Source organism: Rattus rattus, chromosome 4 (genome assembly GCF_011064425.1).
Source record: "Rattus rattus isolate New Zealand chromosome 4, Rrattus_CSIRO_v1, whole genome shotgun sequence".
Classification (NCBI taxonomy): Eukaryota; Metazoa; Chordata; class Mammalia; order Rodentia; family Muridae; genus Rattus; species Rattus rattus.
This window is the reverse complement of record NC_046157.1, coordinates 113,566,153-113,582,922: the sequence shown is the minus strand read 5'-3', so window position 1 is coordinate 113,582,922 and position 16,770 is coordinate 113,566,153. Positions and strand designations below refer to the sequence as shown.

Below are 16,770 nucleotides of genomic sequence, written 5' to 3'. Positions count from 1 at the left end.
CAGGAGGAGGGCACTGTAGAGTGCAGAGTGACTCTCATTACAGCCCCCCCCACTTGCTGGAGATGAGCATCACCCCAGACCTTTCCAGGGAGGCCCAAAAGCAAGTCAGGAAGAAAACACCACTGCCCTTTCTTTCTTGACTACAGGGCAAACATGCAAACACCACAAACCAAACTGCCCCAGAGGGAACCACCACCACCACAAGCCCACACAGCACAGCGGACACGATGATCTGCCAGAAGCCCATGCAGCAGATGGCGACGGAGCCTGGGCAGCACAAGCCATTGCACAGCACCGCCTGCAGGAGCTACTTTCCAATCTGCAATCTCTCCCAAATGAATAGCTGCTACCTGGGACAGTCAGGTCTCAGAGATACATTCCAAAGAAGAGTCAGAAAGTAGAGTCTGTTCTTTCCGGTCCTCAGCCTTGAGAGTCTACATGGACTATGTGCTGTGTGTAGGTCTACTGTCTCATATGCCCATGGCTGTGCACACTGTTATAGCAACATCCACAGGACTGACACGTGGAAGTATGCTGTGAAATTGGCAGTACAAGTTGGTAAAGAACCGCTCTTGGGGACATCAGGAATACATACATTATGTACTTAACTCCCAAATCAGGAGGCACGCAAAGGCAATGGGTGGGGTGCAGAGGCTATACTGCCTTGTGGCAAACAGGCCTCCATGGGAGGGGCCTCTCTCTTCTACACATTGTCTGGGTTCTCAGTTCTTCCTGCAACAGCTCAGGAGGCAATGGCCTATGTGTGATCCTTGGGCTTCATATTAGACTCCCATCTGGGTCTGTTGACCCATCCCTACTCACAGTGGAGGCCATGGGCTAAGCACAGAGCCATGTGAGCAGCAGCGTGGAGTGCCTAACGTGTACTTGCTCTGGCCACAGAGAGTAAAGCTGCCACTGCATAGATGACAGTCTCATGGAACCTAAAGTAGGATCAGATCTCTGAGATCTGGGTGATCCCTTGCTCCCAGGCTGGAAGGTTCCCCGCTGTCTTACAAATGCTTGGTAACCTGGAGAAGAGAGTGGAATCACAGGAGTAACCAAGCCCTTCCTGACATGGGAGATCCAGAGTCTTCACCTAAGATGGAACCTGAGGAACTTTCCAGAAAAGGTTCACATGAAGCACCTGGGTTGGAATTTACCAAGAAGCAGTGGGGGCCTTGGCTCTCCATGCTCCACTTGCTGCTCATCCCTCAGGCTCTTAGGGATCTGACTCATCCTGCTATGGGAAAGAGTAGGCCTCCCTTCAGAAAGCCAGAGGAGAGAAAAGCAATAATGTTCTGAGGGGACACCTAGATCACAGCGGGAGGAGGAAGGGGGTGCAGCATCCCTCCCAGAAGCTGTCTTCCCGCCCTGGGACTCCAGGGAAGGGACTCCTCAAGGGAAGCTGGTGGGTGAGGCACCTTCTTGGGTGTGTTTGTAGGGACTCAGGACTTCCTGTCATTGTGTCTCCAGCAGAGCTCTAGCATGCCAATGAGGGTCTAGCCCCAGCCCGAAAACCTCATGGGTCATTAGATCAAGATAGCAGCATTTCCCATAGGGCTGTGGGGCCTCCTCTCTTGGGAGTTCCTGGTTTCCCAGTCTGGGACTACTGAGGAGATCCTAAACAGACATGGTAGCTTCTGGCCCCATGTAATTCTCTGAGGAAAAGGTCTCTCAGCTATTGTTCTGCTACCCAATGGGGAAAATGACCTTAAAATTACCATCATTAAAACCAGCACAAATTATAAGTATTTCAAAAATGTAAACTGGCTCTATCAGACAAAGGGAAAGTGAAAACCCAAAGGCCTCACACTTCTTGTAGAAGAAGAGCAAACACAGATTTGTAATCCTGGCTACTAAAGACTGAGGCAGGAGAATTATAAGTTTGAGAAACTTGGCTGCAGGATGAGTTCAAGGTTAGTTTGGGGATGCTTAGTGAGCCCTGTCTCAAAAGAAAAAAAAATGTTAAAATGGCTGAGGTGGAGTGCAGGGATAAAGCTTTGCCTACCCTGTGTTGAAAACAAAGAGCGGTTCCCAAATGGCCTTGGCTGGACGAGGCAGCTGACTGTGTAAAGGAAGGCGGCTAAATGTAAGGGGGCTGATGTGATGCCCCGGGTGGCACCCAGGACCCACCAGGGCTCTTGTGCATCCTGGGAGGAGGCAAACTGGGCCCTGCCTCCACTGAGTGCAGGAAGAAACTGCTGTCAGGTAGGAAAGGAGGCTGCAGGGTGCAGCCTGGCTATTCATTGTCAAAGAACATTGCAGCTGGAAGGGAGAGCTCCGCCTCGGGAGGACATGGAACCAGGAGCCACGCGGCAAATGGGATGGAGCCACCCCAGATGAAAGACAGCACAGGCTTCTCTACACAAGAGCGAGAATCAACGTACACTCTCTCCACAGACAGAAAACTCACCAACACTCCTCAAAACTGCTAAAGAAAAGAAAAAAACAAAGAAACCAAACGAAGCATTAGCGATTATTAGCAAATACCACAGGCAAAGCACAGTTTAAAGGCTGACTGGGTTTGTTTTCTCTCTAAATACTTGGATGTAATTTGTTGAGACCACAACCACAGGGATACGCAAAAACCTATGAGTCAAAAATGCTTGTTTCCCGGAGTGAGTCTGAGGGCTGCGCTCAACCCCAGGGATATCCCAGTGCGGCACAGAACACAAAAGCGTCTGCATGTAAAGAAAAGCTCAGAGTGCAAACTGCTGGGAAGGTGGGCTTAGGACATTACTACTACGTTAGTAAAATCGGTTATGATACCTGAAAGGCCAAAGAGGCATTGGGGAAACCAGTTCTGAAGCTAACATGTAAAGTTGTCTGATGACAAACTGTAACCTTTCATGGACAAGGGACAGCCAGGTTCCTGACTGGTCACCTAAAATGAATGGACTTTCTCTGTCAGGAGCCATGTCACCTCACACATTCACTCTTCCCACACACACTAACTGAGATAGAAGCTCTGCCCTTCTTCCTACTCCCCAGGGTGCTGTGGATGCCAACAATGAGGAAAGGCTGAGCGCCCAGGTTGTCTGCTCGGTGGGAAGGAATGAAGGCTACCTGACACTAAGATACTGAAATGGCTTTGCTGAGCCCAGCCTCTCCATGCTCCTCCTCCCCATGTCCAGGCTGGGTGACACACACTGGAAGGACAAGCTCTGTGAAAATGTCCTTTCTTGCTCCCTGCTCAGTCTCTGGCACTGGTGGCAGCAGTGGCACTCCGGTCTGCCTGCCTGACTCCACAGGCATGGGCTGCTGGTCTAACTGCAGCATCCTGATCCGGTGGACAGTGCCCTCCCTCTGGCCACAGCAGCAGAACTGGACAATGACCAACCAACACCTACTTGTGCTAGGACCCTCCTCCACCCGCTTCTACCTGCCACCACGTGGGAGTCTCTGGGGCTTCCTATCTCTAAGAGCATTCTGCTCTCAGATCAAGAGCACATCTTGCTGAGGCCTCCCAGTAACATCTGGTCTTATCCCCTCGCACCTGACGGCTTCTGTGCTAACCCACCTGCTGCCTTGCCCCTTCTGGGATCAGCGAGCTGCTCTGTTCTCTCCCCCTCACCTTACACACATGCATGTTCCACAGAGGTGCAATCAGACTCTGAGCAGTCTCCTTTCCGGTGCTTCTCCACTGCACACTCTGCCCAAGGGCCTCAACGTGATGTCACCCTGCTCCTTTCTACACTCACACCCTCTAACCACATTTACATTTTGCTAGGTGACATTGCCCACCCTGCCTCAGTTTCCTGCTCGGAGCAGAACTGTACAACCCTCTAGATCCTTCCAGTTGTGAGAACACTTGCCATTGCTGTCCTTTAGGAAAGAACAGAGTGCGGGGGCTTTAGGAACTACAGAATGATCCCTGAAAGTGTCGTCTTGTCAGAGTCGGGTGTTGCACCAACTGACCAGAGACTGCAGGATGCTGAGACAGCAGGCACCGCACACAGGCAGCTGGCTGCCAGCTCTCAGAGGCGGCTCTCCTTTGCAGCTCCCTGGAAAGACTAGACTAGTGGCTAGGTGCTTCACCACTCCCTCCCCTCAGCCCCGCGCACACAGAGCAGCACAGGGTCCCTGAGGCAGCTCCTCCAGCCACGCAGAAGCAGATCAGATGGCTGGATGCTTTTGCAGCTCTGTTTTGATTCTCATTTTAACTCACAGACGTCAGACACAACTGTACAAGGACCACAAAGACCCTCCTTCACTTACTGCTTCTTGGCCTCTTCAAACTTGTGCAGCTTTTTTCGAAGACCTCCTGACTTAAAACCTTGGCAGTGTGCTGCTGGGGCTCCAATAGTGACGACATCGTAGTTCTGATCTGAGCGACAGAAAGCTTTCTTCCATTACTCTGGGGTCAGGCCGACGGATAAGCCAGTTATGGCAACCCGCATAGCATTGTGGGACCTGTAGCCCATGTGAAAAACAGCCTCTGGCTCCCTAATCCAACATCCAGAGGCCAAAAGAGGGCTTGCTGGACCCAACACTAACTATTCAGTAAGAAAGCCAAAAGGCAACGCCACTGCCTGGACTAAGTGCCCACTTCCTCTTCTCTTGGGAAAGGGTCACTGACCGGCAACTTTCTGCTGTGAAAACAAAAGGAAGCTGAAGAGCCATGAGGAAGGGGTTTGGACTTTGTCCTTGGGGGTTGGAAGAATGAGGGAGAGAGAGGTAGGGGGTAGGGGGGTGTCTCTTGCTGCCCAGAATATAGGAAAAATGGGCCATATAAAGGGCAATTCAAGGACCAAGTACACAGAAAGAAGGAAGCAGAGCAGCACCCAGCAACGGGTGAGAAGGGCAGGTACCTGAGCCGCCGTCGTCCTGAACTCGCATCCTCTGTATGTGCAGGTTTGTGGGAACGAATTCTAACTTTTTATCTGCTTTCAAGCTGCTTGCTTTAAATGAAGGACCTAAGCAGTAAAACAAGAAAACAGACCATCAACACGCACCGTGCACAAGCGGAAATTGCCTGGAGCTGCTGCTGCTGCTGCTGCACGGAAGCAGGTGCATCTCAACTGAGGCCTGGAATACTGAGTGGCCATTCAAGACAGTAGGTGGGAGGACAGCTTGCAGGCAGGGGACTGGCTCTGAATGCTCTCTGGTGAGCAGAGCCAGAGATAATCAGCTCTTAGAAGGCTAGAGTAGTGAGGAGGCCATTCCTCCTGCAGCTCAGCTCAGAAAGACATGCTATACAGATGTGACCATAGGTGGTGTGGTGCCACCATGACAGAAAGCAGTGGTCCATGCCAGAGACTGCCTGCCAAGTCTACAGACGGCCATCACCTCAGAGCCTCGAAACTGCCTTCCTGTGACAGCACACCTCAATCTGAAATGAAGAGGAGACCTGTACCTCACCTCGGGTCAGGCTCCCTGGCACTGCTTGCCCTCTCCAACCCGTTTCAGTAAGTTCCCTCACACATGGGCCTAGAGAGGTTGGACAGCATAACCAGCAGCCACAGTCTTATTTCTAGAATCAGAATCTAGAGCTAACTGAGGTGAAAGCGACAAGAGGAGAGCAATGGCTCTCGGGTAGACTGCCACTGTGCTCTGCCTACAGGAGTATAGAAGACACGCTGTGACTCTCAGACCTGCAGGGTGCCTGTCTTGGACACTGTAAGGAATATAGCCAAGGCCAGTGTTTAACTGAGAGTCTCAGAATAAGGATGCTTCTGACATTTGAAAAGCTCTATCCTAGAAAACTCAAGTTTGCATGAGTTGCATGCTTTCTCAGGAGCATTTATCTAGCATGGGCCAGTGGCTCAACCCCTCAGGCAAATACTGGCATCTTTCTAAGTGATGCACTAGACTTGCTCAAGCTTGGACCAGTCCCACACACTACCATCTTGCTAAGTTTAAAAACAAGTTCCCATATTGTATGTGAAAATCACGGTGAGGGGTCACGATTTCCCCTAAACTGACAAAGCAGTATATAGAAGGAAAGAAACCAAGATAAAGACTACTTTGAAAGAAAGGAGTGGGGCTGGAGACATGGCTCAGTGGTTAAGAACACTAATCATTCTTCCAGAGGTCCTGAGTTCAATTCCCAGCATCCACATGGTGACTCAGAACCATCTGTAATGGGATCTGATGCCCTCTTCTGGTGTGCAGACATATAGAAAGACCAAGCACTCATATACATAAATAAGGCAAAAAATAAAAACAAAAAACAAAAAGAAAGGATGGAAAGGAAGACAGAAATGTAATTATATTATAGTCTCAAAAATGAAATAAATCTTTATGAAATAAATAAATTGTAAGAAAAAAGATACTTTAAAAGACTAAACTAAGAAAAAAAAAATCATCCCACTTGGAATAGAAAGAAAATGGGTTAAAAAGAAGTTGCAAGGTTTGACCAAGAAGGGCGCTCTCCTAGCATCCACTAAGTCTGGGCTTGACCCCCAGACTCCAGCCTGGGGAAAAGGAGAAGCAAGTTAAGAGGAGGAAAAGTTGAAGTGTCCAAACTTCACTTTCTCCTTTGAGTTTAAAAAAGCGAACTGTGGGGTTGGGGATTTAGCTCAGCGGTAGAGCGCTTGCCTAGCAAGTGCAAGGCCCTGGGTTCGGTCCCCAGCCCCAAAAAAAGAAAAAAGAAAAAAAGCGAACTGCACTCTGACAACTTACCCACTCACTAAAAATGCCATCGACTATTTAAGCTGGGAAACTGCTTTGCTTCAGGCAAACAGTCCCTATCTTTTGTTTTTCAGGGGTGTGAGGCGAAGATGAAGAACCACAAGGCCAAGGAAACCTGGGACCATCAACCTCAATTCACCGGGTTGTTTTAGGAGAAAAATACCAGAGAAAGACTTCTTGCAATTCACTGATTTATCATTTCAACTAAGATCTGAAAACCGCAGAGCTGAAAGAATTCACACCTACCTGAGAATCTATTTTAAAACCCACTCAAGATGATCAGAAAGTCTGAGCACCCCAGGCCTTCAGTGCCTGGTTAGCAGTATGGGAGATGCAGGTACCTGGGAAGACAGGGCCACACCCACCTTTGTACTGATGGAGGTCAGTCAGGTTCTCCTGGTAGGTGAGGATGATAGTCTGATACTGGGTGACAATCTGGCGCCGGAGGCTCTCCCAGCAAGGGGACAGCTCCCCCAACTCTTCCAACTCACAGACTCTGCAAACAAAACACACATCAGGTTGCAGGGCTGGCTGGTTCACCTCCCTGCAATTGGGACCACTGCCATCCACCCTCACAGGATGATGTGAGATATCACTGAGCACACAGAGCAACTACAGGAGCCACGAATGTTGGGGGGTGGGGCAGGGGAGCAGCTGATGAGGAGCTCTGTCTGGTGACCTTGAAAATGTCGCTCAGGCACTGGTCCAGTTCTCTGCAGGATGATGCATTCCTCCAGACCAGAAGGACAGGAGATGTGAGGCGCCACTCACCCTCCACCCTCATTCCGACAACTCCCTTTTTGGGTCAAGAACACAGCGACAGTCTCACACTTCTGGGAGGGGGCCATCTCCCATCTGAGCATCCTTGCTGCCCACACTGGGTATCAGCCCTGCACATACAGTTGCTGTCAACACCTTAACTGGCTCTAAAGGACCTGCCCGATGAAGGGGCTCTTTGAAGCAGCAGCACACAGAAAGTGGGAAGCAGGCAACACCAAAGCTCACAGCAAGAGAGTGGGGAGACAGCTCAGGGTCTAAAAGTGGCTGAGTTAGATCCCAGGAGCCTCGTAGTGAGAGAGAACCGAGTTCACGAGGCTGACCTCTGACCTCCTACACGACACATGCACACATGACCTGCCCCTGCACACTAAGAATTAAACTTGAAAACTGTAGGTGCTGATTACAGTATAAACATGTGCAAATAAAGACAGTGGCTTTTAAGTTAAAATTACAAAACAAATATGTACATAAACAGATAAAACAGCAAAACAATAGTTTGTAAATTTAGATGAGTGGTATGTGGTCCTCACTGTATTCTTGCTATTTTTCTCAAATTCTGAATTTTTCAGGGTGAAAACTGAAAACATCCACATTAGGTGTGCTGGCTGGTTTTGTGTTGACACAAGGTGGAATTATTGAAGAGAAAGGAGCCTCCCTTGAGGAAATGCCTCCATGAGACCCAGCTGTAAGGCATTTTCTTAATTAGTGATCAAGGTGGGAGGACCCAGCCCATTGTGGGTGGTGCCGTCCCTGGGCTGGTGGTCCTGGGTTCTATAAGAAAGCAAGCTGAGCAAGCCAGGGGAAGCAAGCCAGTAAAACATTCCTCCATGGCCTCTGCATCAGCTCCTGCTCCTGACCTGCTTGAGTTCCAGTCCTGACTTCCTTTGGTGATGAACAGCAATGTGGAAGTGTAAGCTGAATAAACCCTTTCCTCCCCTACTTGTTTCTTGGTCCTGATGTTTGTGCAGGAATAGAAACCCTGACTAAGACACTAGGGCCCTGTGTTTCTGGATGCATGGTGTTAATCACCAATGCCGATTTAGAAGAAGCTGTGGTGGTCACAGTCTGAGACAGACAGAAAATCGTCTGACCCTTACTTGGAACTGAGAAAATAGGCCTCAGGATGAAAGCTTAGCTCTGTGGGAGGGGAGGACCCTGAAGGGCCATCCTCTGAGCTCAAACAGGATGGAAGAGAAGAAGAGAGAGGGAAGAAGGGATGTGCTGATGTTAGCCAAGCTTCTGGGGCTTCTTGCCCGCCAAACTGAGAGACAGAGGAGCACAGTGAGGCTTCGGATGGCTGGGGCCACAGGGCCAGCAAGGGGAGAGCCTAGGTCTGCACTCCGCCTGTGGAAGGCGTGTGTGTGCTCGTGGGGTCCATCCTGCCCACTCGGCTCACCTGGCTGCATCTTCTTCCAGCAGGAGCTTCACAAACTGCCGAGGCACGTGCAGCGAGAGGACGCTCTCTGCCATCTGCTCCAGGATCCGTAGGTGGTTGCCATCGGTGGTTGGGAAGCGGTACATGCGGCAGATGGCACCACCAAACACTGAGGTGGGAATGAAGGAGACAGGCTGTGGGTGAAATGGCTGCAGACCCACCTGCACGGCTCCTCCTCGGCCCTCAGTGACTCTACAGCCCTGCTTTCCCAAGAGAACGGATAAGCAAGCGAAAAACAACAAACCCAAGAGCCACATAAAGCCAGCCCCACCAAGCACTCCTCGCTGTCAGAGGACGGTAGTCAATCAACAGCAAGGAGCAGGGCCAGCACCCTGTCAGTCACTAGAGCCAGGGCAAACAAGGGAGAGAGGGAGCCCTTCCTCAAGGGATTTCTGACTCTGCACACTGCAGAAAATGCCATACTGATGAACAACGGCAGAGAGGTGCCAACTGGGGCATATGTGTGCCAGTCAAAGTAGGCAGGAGTAAAGGGTGGCCAGTCACTGAGAGGAACCTGCTTACCCGCTTTCAGTAAGCTGTCTTTTCGCAAAGAAGCATATTTGGATCGGATTCCCAAGGCCTCAGTCAAGCTCTCGTCAACGGGCAGAACCATCTGATAAGAGGGAAAAGGACAAGAATGCTGGGTGTGGAGATTGAAGCCAGGTCACAGACGTGGGCCTGTGCGTTACACAAGACCTGGCAGCTGAACTCACAGAGTTGGTCAACAGTGCCCATGCTGCCCAGCACGCGCACACACACACACACACACACACACACACACACACACACACACACACAATCAATGTCCTACTGCACAGACACCTACTTTTTTTTTGAGTCACTGCACCTTGAGTATCAGGGTTGTGGAACACAAAATGAAACAGAAGGGCAGAAGCCATCAAGAATATCCTCAGTGCAAGTGCTCTGAGTATACTTTGGGCAAATGAGGTATCATTTTATAATGTGTCTTTGACAGCACTGGTTCTTAAGCTGGCATTCTCGTTTGGTAACTGTCTGGGTGAGAAACTGTGTGGGCCATGAGGAGACAGGAGACAGGGAGGGGGTCCTGGTTGGGAGGAGTGTGAAGGTGACCAGGAAAGTCAGTCACTGCCAGGATGTGATGGAAGGCCTAGGTTTCCATCACCTCTTCGCTCACACCTTCCCGCTCTGCCCCACATACACTCTAGCAAAGATACTCTGCTCTCAGCCCCGGGTCACAGAAGGGCCCAGTGTAGCTCAGGGAGCAGAGACCAGAGCAAGTCAGCAATGCTTTGTGTGTCAGAGCAGAAGCCCTCCCATTCCTCAGGGTATAGCCAAGAAAGTCCGAGGGTCCCAATGGAAGGCAGTGTCAAGCAGCAGCCCTGCCCCTTGCAGAGACACATCTGCGTGAAGATAATAATCAGTGCTTCACAGAGACGCATCCACGTGAAGATAATCAATGATCCTATGTCTCTGAGGGAGAAGAGAAAGGCACCCACTCACCCTGCCATTGACAGTGTCCAGAGACCGGGTCACAGGGGGCTGCTGGTCTGACTTCTCCTCCATCTGCCAGCCGATCACAGTTATGTTCCCGACTCGGTCACTCTCTGCAGACCTGCAACAAGCGTCAGGCCGTGACAAGCTCTGGATTACCTCAGCTGCTTTTCCTCTCAAGGCAAAGCTCAGCCACCCTGGGTCACCAGGGCCCTGGGAGCATCAAGGAAGGTAGTAGCATCTGACAGGCCTTCTGACACACTGAGCCGTCCATCTTACCTGCCCTCGGCAGGCACCACTGCCTCCCCTAGACAGTCCCTGGGAACATGGAGGGGCAAACCTTAGACCCTTTGAAAGGACTGGAGCCAGCACCAACCTCAGTGTCAGATGCAATCGATGATGCCTGTCCTGGAGCAGGTCTTTGACCACGAATGTTCCAGAGCCCAGCAAGTACATCTGGGGGAGACAGGGGATCAGTAGGACACTTGGCGTCCCTCTGACCCACGTACCAGAGCCCAGGAAGTCAGTGATTCCTATAATACCTTCCCACCCATGCTTAACCCGTGAACCCATAGCAATGGTCAGAAGAGAATTCCCAGGGCCAAGTGTGTCTCCACACAGGCTAATTCATAAGCCAGTAGTGAACTCGACCTGCTTGGACTGTTACCCGACTTGAAGTGAAGGGTGACTGTAGGCAAATGCACATCACTTAACTGTTCCCTGAGATCTGTCTTTGACGTCGTACACTGACAGCTTGATCTGGGTCATCTGATTGATGAGAGAGTCTTGAAAGAAGGCAATGCTGCTCAGAAAGATAGGGTTGTTGGTTCCCTAGAACAGAACACAAGAGCTGGGCTTCGTTTTCACTGTCCTACACATTTTCACAACAAGGAAATCAACATCTTTTTTTACTGATCTGCTCAGCACAAACACAAATGGCAGCACCAGGCAAGAACAAAGAACCCTGCTCTCCAAAGAGGGAAAGAAATCCTGGCAGGATCATCACCCCTGACCAGACAGCAGCAGGCCCTGCAGAAGCTGTGCAGAGGGCTCGCTCCTGAAATGAGCGTAGGCTCAACATGCATGGCATTCTCGCAGTATTTTCCGGTGTGCTGTGTTCTTAGACTGTGACTTAGGGGAGTTCCTCTCCGTGTGTGCAAAGGCAGACAACAGAGGAATGGACGGGCTCAGTAATTATCTAGAACCCTGTGTTTGGAATAATTAAAACTGACCGTTCGAGAGCTGTCCTCGTTAGGACCGGGTCTACTTTCTGGATCACAGGTGCCTGTTTTTGGCAGCTCTGCCTCAGAGCTCCACTGCACTCTCTCAGCAGCTCTAGGTCTGGCCTCTCAGTGCCTGCTGGGCAGCCCCTCCTAGGGAGTCTGTGAGCCTTCCCCCATCTTCCTTCCTCCTGCCATGGGACTCTGTTAAAGCAGGCTAAAGGTCTGGGATTCAACTTTGGTGCCCCCTTGTCTGCTGAGCATCTGCTGACCAGGAGGGAGAGCACAAACCCTTCCTACAAAGTCTGCCTCCGGCATCTCTTCCCACAACCTGTTGTCCCCACTCCTTTCTTCTGCTACAGTCATCCTGCGTCCTTCCCCCAGACACCTGTCAGAGGCAGAGACCTCCTTGCAGAAGTCCTGCAAAGCTGGCTACTGTGCTCCATCACAAGCACCCTGCTCAGCCTACAAAGTCAGTTTCTCACGCACACTAAGCAGATATAGTTATTTCTTAAATCCCATGATGCTCTGCTATCACCTGGCCCCACATACTATGTTCAGTCCTAAACTGGAAGCACAGACATTACCTGAAAGACATGCAGAACCAGGACCTCACCTGGACTTGCAGTCAAGTCCTGCCTAGGAAGTCTGCTTAAAGGGATATTGTTCCTGTGTCCTCACCCTGCTACCCTGATGGTTCTCATGCTTTCTAATACATGAAGTGATCAGGTAGGTTTCAGCCCCTTCCTCCCTGGGAAACTCGAGGGCAAGGACTGTGTCCTTGTGGGTTTTGTACCAACACTCAATACAGGCCAATGCTCAACAAGTGCTTATACCATAGGCAACCTCACTTAGAAGGGGCTAGCTTCCGAAATGGAAAAGTTGATATAAAATTATGTATCAATGAGTTCATATTAAAAGCACAGAAACATAGAACATTTAAAATGAAGCTCAATATGGTAATTATTCATATTACAAATAAAACTCTGTGGAGTCACATATCAGACATTCCTATGATCTGTGCTATAACTCATATAAAGTGTTCAGCTATCTAAAAGATTTTGTAAACTTCCCTAGGTAAAGCTATGTAAATTATTTTTAAAAGCACACAATACAGAACACACAAAAAAAATGCAAAAAACTAACAGTAAACATGTTCCAAACACTGGTGAATGAACAGAATTCTCTAATCACAGCAGCAACTGGGAGTGACAAGGGAGAGCCAGGTCTCCCCTCTTTAAAGTCAACCAATCACATAGGTCCCTCCTTAACCAGTATCCATCAAAGCTCAGGCCGGTGTGCAGATGAAGGGCCACCCCAGGACTGTTGGCAAAACAGGTAAGTGAGCTGAAATGGAAGAGAAGCCATAGCTGCACAGGAACTGAACGTCCCTTCTGCTGGGGCCACAGACCACCGTGAGCAGGAGGCCCCCCTGACAGAGAGGGCCCAGCAGCACCTACCTCGATGATCTCCGTCTGCGCGTGCTTCGTCCAGAACGCCTGTGGAGGGGTGGTGACACTCACAGCCACAAAACTATTTGGTTTTCGATCTAGCGATGGAGTGTGAAGCTCACTGCAAGCTATAAAATCAAGACAGGGAAAAAGGAATCCTTTTGGATAGAGTTCTAGTTAGCGCATTCCTCTACACAAACCCAAAAGAAAGCTTAAAATAATACATCTAGAGATGTCATGGTCACACCGTCAGTAAGACAGAGGGTTTCAAAAACCTGTTTTCTCATTCTCTTCCCTCTTCCATCACCAGTAGATAGGGTGGTCTTCTGATTCAGAGTGTAACAGCATAGTGACATATCATATCATATCATATCATATCATATCATATCATACAATACAATACATGTAGGCACTTATAGATACACATAAAATAAAATATCTTTGAAAAATAAGGGCACTAAATCTTCAGTACTTAAGCCCTGGGGTTAGATGGTAGGGATGACGGTACAGCAGTGCAAATGCATCTAAGGCCACCATGTACACTTACGACAATTAAAGAGGCAGCTATCATACTATCTGTACTTCTGTCATCATCAAACATAAGGCATCAACTCTAAGGCCAAACTGCATTCTCACAGCCACAATAGGTAAGATACATGCAGAGAACAGGGTGAAAGGAAGATAGTAAGAAGGACAGAAAGAAATGGGGGAACCCTGAAAGAATTCAAAAGGCAGAAAATAGGGAGGAGTTACACACTATAGATTAGAAAGGAGGAATGCCTTGCTGTGTTCCAAGTAACGTTAAGTAAATTAACGCCTCATGATCATTGTCCCCTGAAGTACCCCCCCCCTCCATAGTCTCAGGCATCCAAACATCTGGTTCCAGGCTGGTGACACTGTCTGCAGAGGCTTAGGAACTGTGGCCTCACTGGAGGAAGTCCAGCACGAGGAGTGGGCTTTGATGTTCAAGGCTTCTCCCTACTTTGAGCTGCTCTTTCTGCTGTGCTTGAGGTCCACAGTGTGAGCTCTTAGCTTATGCTCCAGTTGAGATCGCTGCTGCTTGCTGCCATGACTCCCTGCCATCGCAGACACCTACGCCCTTCTTTCGTCTGTAAGACGCCTTGGTCATGGTATTTACCACAGCCATAGAAAAGTAACGGACACATTGCCCAAGCCCAACACCTCTTTTTAGCTTAATCATATAGTGCCTGCATTCATTGTGCCCTACCAATCACCTCTCCCTATCACACATGCATGCACGTACCCTGTTAGCGCCACTGTTCACACAGCTGCTGCACGGTCCTCCTGACTGCACAGTCTCCATCCTCTCCAGTGTGAATCTCTCTCTGCCTGCCCCTGAGGAGCACCCCACAGCACTGTTGAGAATGCAAGGCTAGGTAGGGGCTGACGTATCCCTTCAGTTTGTACGGCTTAAAAATATCTTATGGCGCCTGAATGATTGAAGGGTATTTTCTCTAGGTAGTTATTTTCTCTAAGACCTCTAAATATATTGTCTCAGGGTTTCTATTTTTTCCTGCTATAAAAATGACAGTCAAGTCTAATTATTGTTTTTGTGTGTGTGTGTGTGTGTGTGTGTGTGTGTGTGTGTGTGTGCGCACATGCTTGGGTGTAGCTCCTATAATATCTCCAAAATTGGCTTTCAATAGCTCTACTATGATGTACTTAGAATAATGTATCTTCAGTTTTACTTTATTAGATTGGGAGAAATGCTCAACTATAAATACTAAGCCTTTCTCTCTTTTTTTAAAGATTTATTTATTATAAGTACACTGTAGCTGACTTCAGACACACCAGAAGAAGGCATCAGATCCCATTATAGATGGTTGTGAGCCACCATGTGGTAGCTGGGAATTGAACTCAGGACCTCTGGAAGAGCAGTCAGTGCTCCTAACCGCTGAGCCATCTCTCTAGGCCTCCTTTTTTTTTTTTTTTTTTTTTTTTTTTTTTTTTTTTTTTTTTTTTTGTTTGTTTTTTTTTTTTTTTTTTTTATACAAATAAACTAAACATTCTTACTGTAGATTTTATGGGATCGTTAGCTTGTTTTTGAAACAGGATCTTACTTGGTAGCCCTGGCTGGCTGGAACTGACTTCAGAGACTAAGAAGGCCTTGAACTCAGAGACTGGCCTGCCTCTCCTTCCCAAGTGCTAGGATTAAAGGTGTGTCTGCCATGCTCCGCCACTGCCATGGCTTTTAATACTGACACTTTTCTATTGCTTCGTCTCTCCATCTTCATTTTGGAAGTTTCATTTTGGCCTACTCCTAGAATCACCAATTTCTCCTCAATTTTGTCAATCTGGCTTTCCTAAAAATCTATAGGTTTTTAGCTTGAGTTATTCTAAGTTCCAATCCTCTAGTGCTCATTTGGTTCTTATGCCAACTCTGCATGCACTGACTTCCATGAATATGACAGAGCTTTGAGAGGGCCTGGTCCTGGCATTACCACCCTGCTTTTCCTTCAGGTTCCTTCTGTTAAGCTTTTCTGTCAGCTTCTTGTTTGCCTCACATGTCAGTCCTGCCTCCGACAGCTGTGGTATTGTAAGAAGGTGCTATTGAACTATTTCCAATATTTTGAGGAACCACCAAATTGATTTCCACAATGGCTGTACCAGCTTGCAATCCCACCAGCAATGGAGGAGTGTTCCCCTTTCTCCACATCCTTGATTGCATCTGTTGTCACCTGAGTTTTTGATCTTAGCCATTCTGACTGGTATGAGGTGGAATCTCAGGTTGTTTTGATTTGCATTTCCCTAATGACTAAGGATGTTGAACATTTCTTTAAGTGCTTCTCAGCCATTTGATATTCTTCAGTTGAGAATTCTTTGTTTAGCTCTGTATTCATTTTTTAATTGGGTTATTTGGTTTGTTTGGTTTTTGTTGTTGTTGTTGTTGTTGTTTTGTTTTTGTTTTTGTTTTTTTGAGGTTAGTTTCTTGAGTTCTTTATATATTTTGTATATTAGCCCTCTATCAGATATAGGGTTAGTAAAGATCTTTTCCCAATCTGTAGGATGCCGGTTTGTCCTAATGACAGTGTCCTTGGCCTTACAGAAGCTTTCCAGTTTCATGAGGTCCCGTTTATCAATTGTTGGTCTTAGAGCCTGAGCCTGATGGGGGATCCATCCCATATGCAGCCACCAAACCCAGACATTATTGCTGATGCCAAGAAGTGCTTGCTGACAGGAGCCTAGTATGGCTGTTCCCTGAGAGGCTCTGCCAGAGCCTGACCAATACAGATGCTGATACTGGCAGCCAAACAATGGACTGAGCACAGGGACCCCAATGGAAGAGTTAGGAAAAGGATCAAAGGAGCTGAAGGGGTTGCAACCCTATAGGAAGAACAACAATATCAACTAAATGAACCACCCAGAGCTCCCAGGGACTAAACCACCAACCAAAGAATACACAAGGGTGGGTCCATGGCTCCTGCTACATATGTAGCAGAGGACTTCCTTACCTGGCATCAATAGGAAGGGAGGCCCTGGGTCCTGTGGAGGGTTGTTGCCCCAGTGAAGGGGGATGCTACAGGGGTGAGGCAAGAGTAAGTGGATAGAGTACTTTTTCAGAGGCAAAGCGGAGGGGAGACTGGGAAGGGGCACAACATTTGACATATAAATAAATAAAATAATAAGAATGGAAGGAAAGAAAGGAGGGAGGGAGGAAGGAAGGGAATGCTGTTGATTGAGTTGTGCTGCCATAGTCGTCTTGGTAAGGATCAAGGCTTCTCTACATGTACTGGCAGATGATCTACCACTGAGCTTC

The 16,770-nt window shown here is 48.6% G+C and overlaps 1 protein-coding gene across 3 annotated transcripts in view; it reads right to left on the bottom strand.

The window, feature by feature from the left end:
- Window positions 1–16,770, bottom strand: part of Inpp4a (inositol polyphosphate-4-phosphatase type I A) — a 113,863-nt gene that overhangs the window by 29,628 nt on the left and 67,465 nt on the right. Inside the window, exons 5-14 of one of the 3 annotated variants that reach the window (XM_032900947.1) lie at window positions 13,002–13,120; window positions 11,036–11,152; window positions 10,698–10,777; window positions 10,331–10,442; window positions 9,371–9,461; window positions 8,810–8,957; window positions 6,999–7,129; window positions 4,812–4,916; window positions 4,219–4,327; window positions 2,414–2,431 (exon numbers count right to left, since the gene is read on the bottom strand). In XM_032900947.1, the coding sequence (XP_032756838.1) occupies window positions 2,414–2,431; window positions 4,219–4,327; window positions 4,812–4,916; window positions 6,999–7,129; window positions 8,810–8,957; window positions 9,371–9,461; window positions 10,331–10,442; window positions 10,698–10,777; window positions 11,036–11,152; window positions 13,002–13,120 (1,030 nt within the window). Of the gene's footprint in view, window positions 1–2,413; window positions 2,432–4,218; window positions 4,328–4,811; window positions 4,917–6,998; window positions 7,130–8,809; window positions 8,958–9,370; window positions 9,462–10,330; window positions 10,443–10,697; window positions 10,778–11,035; window positions 11,153–13,001; window positions 13,121–16,770 lie in introns of those variants that run through there. The other 2 variants (XM_032900945.1, XM_032900946.1) reach the window with 2 other exon arrangements.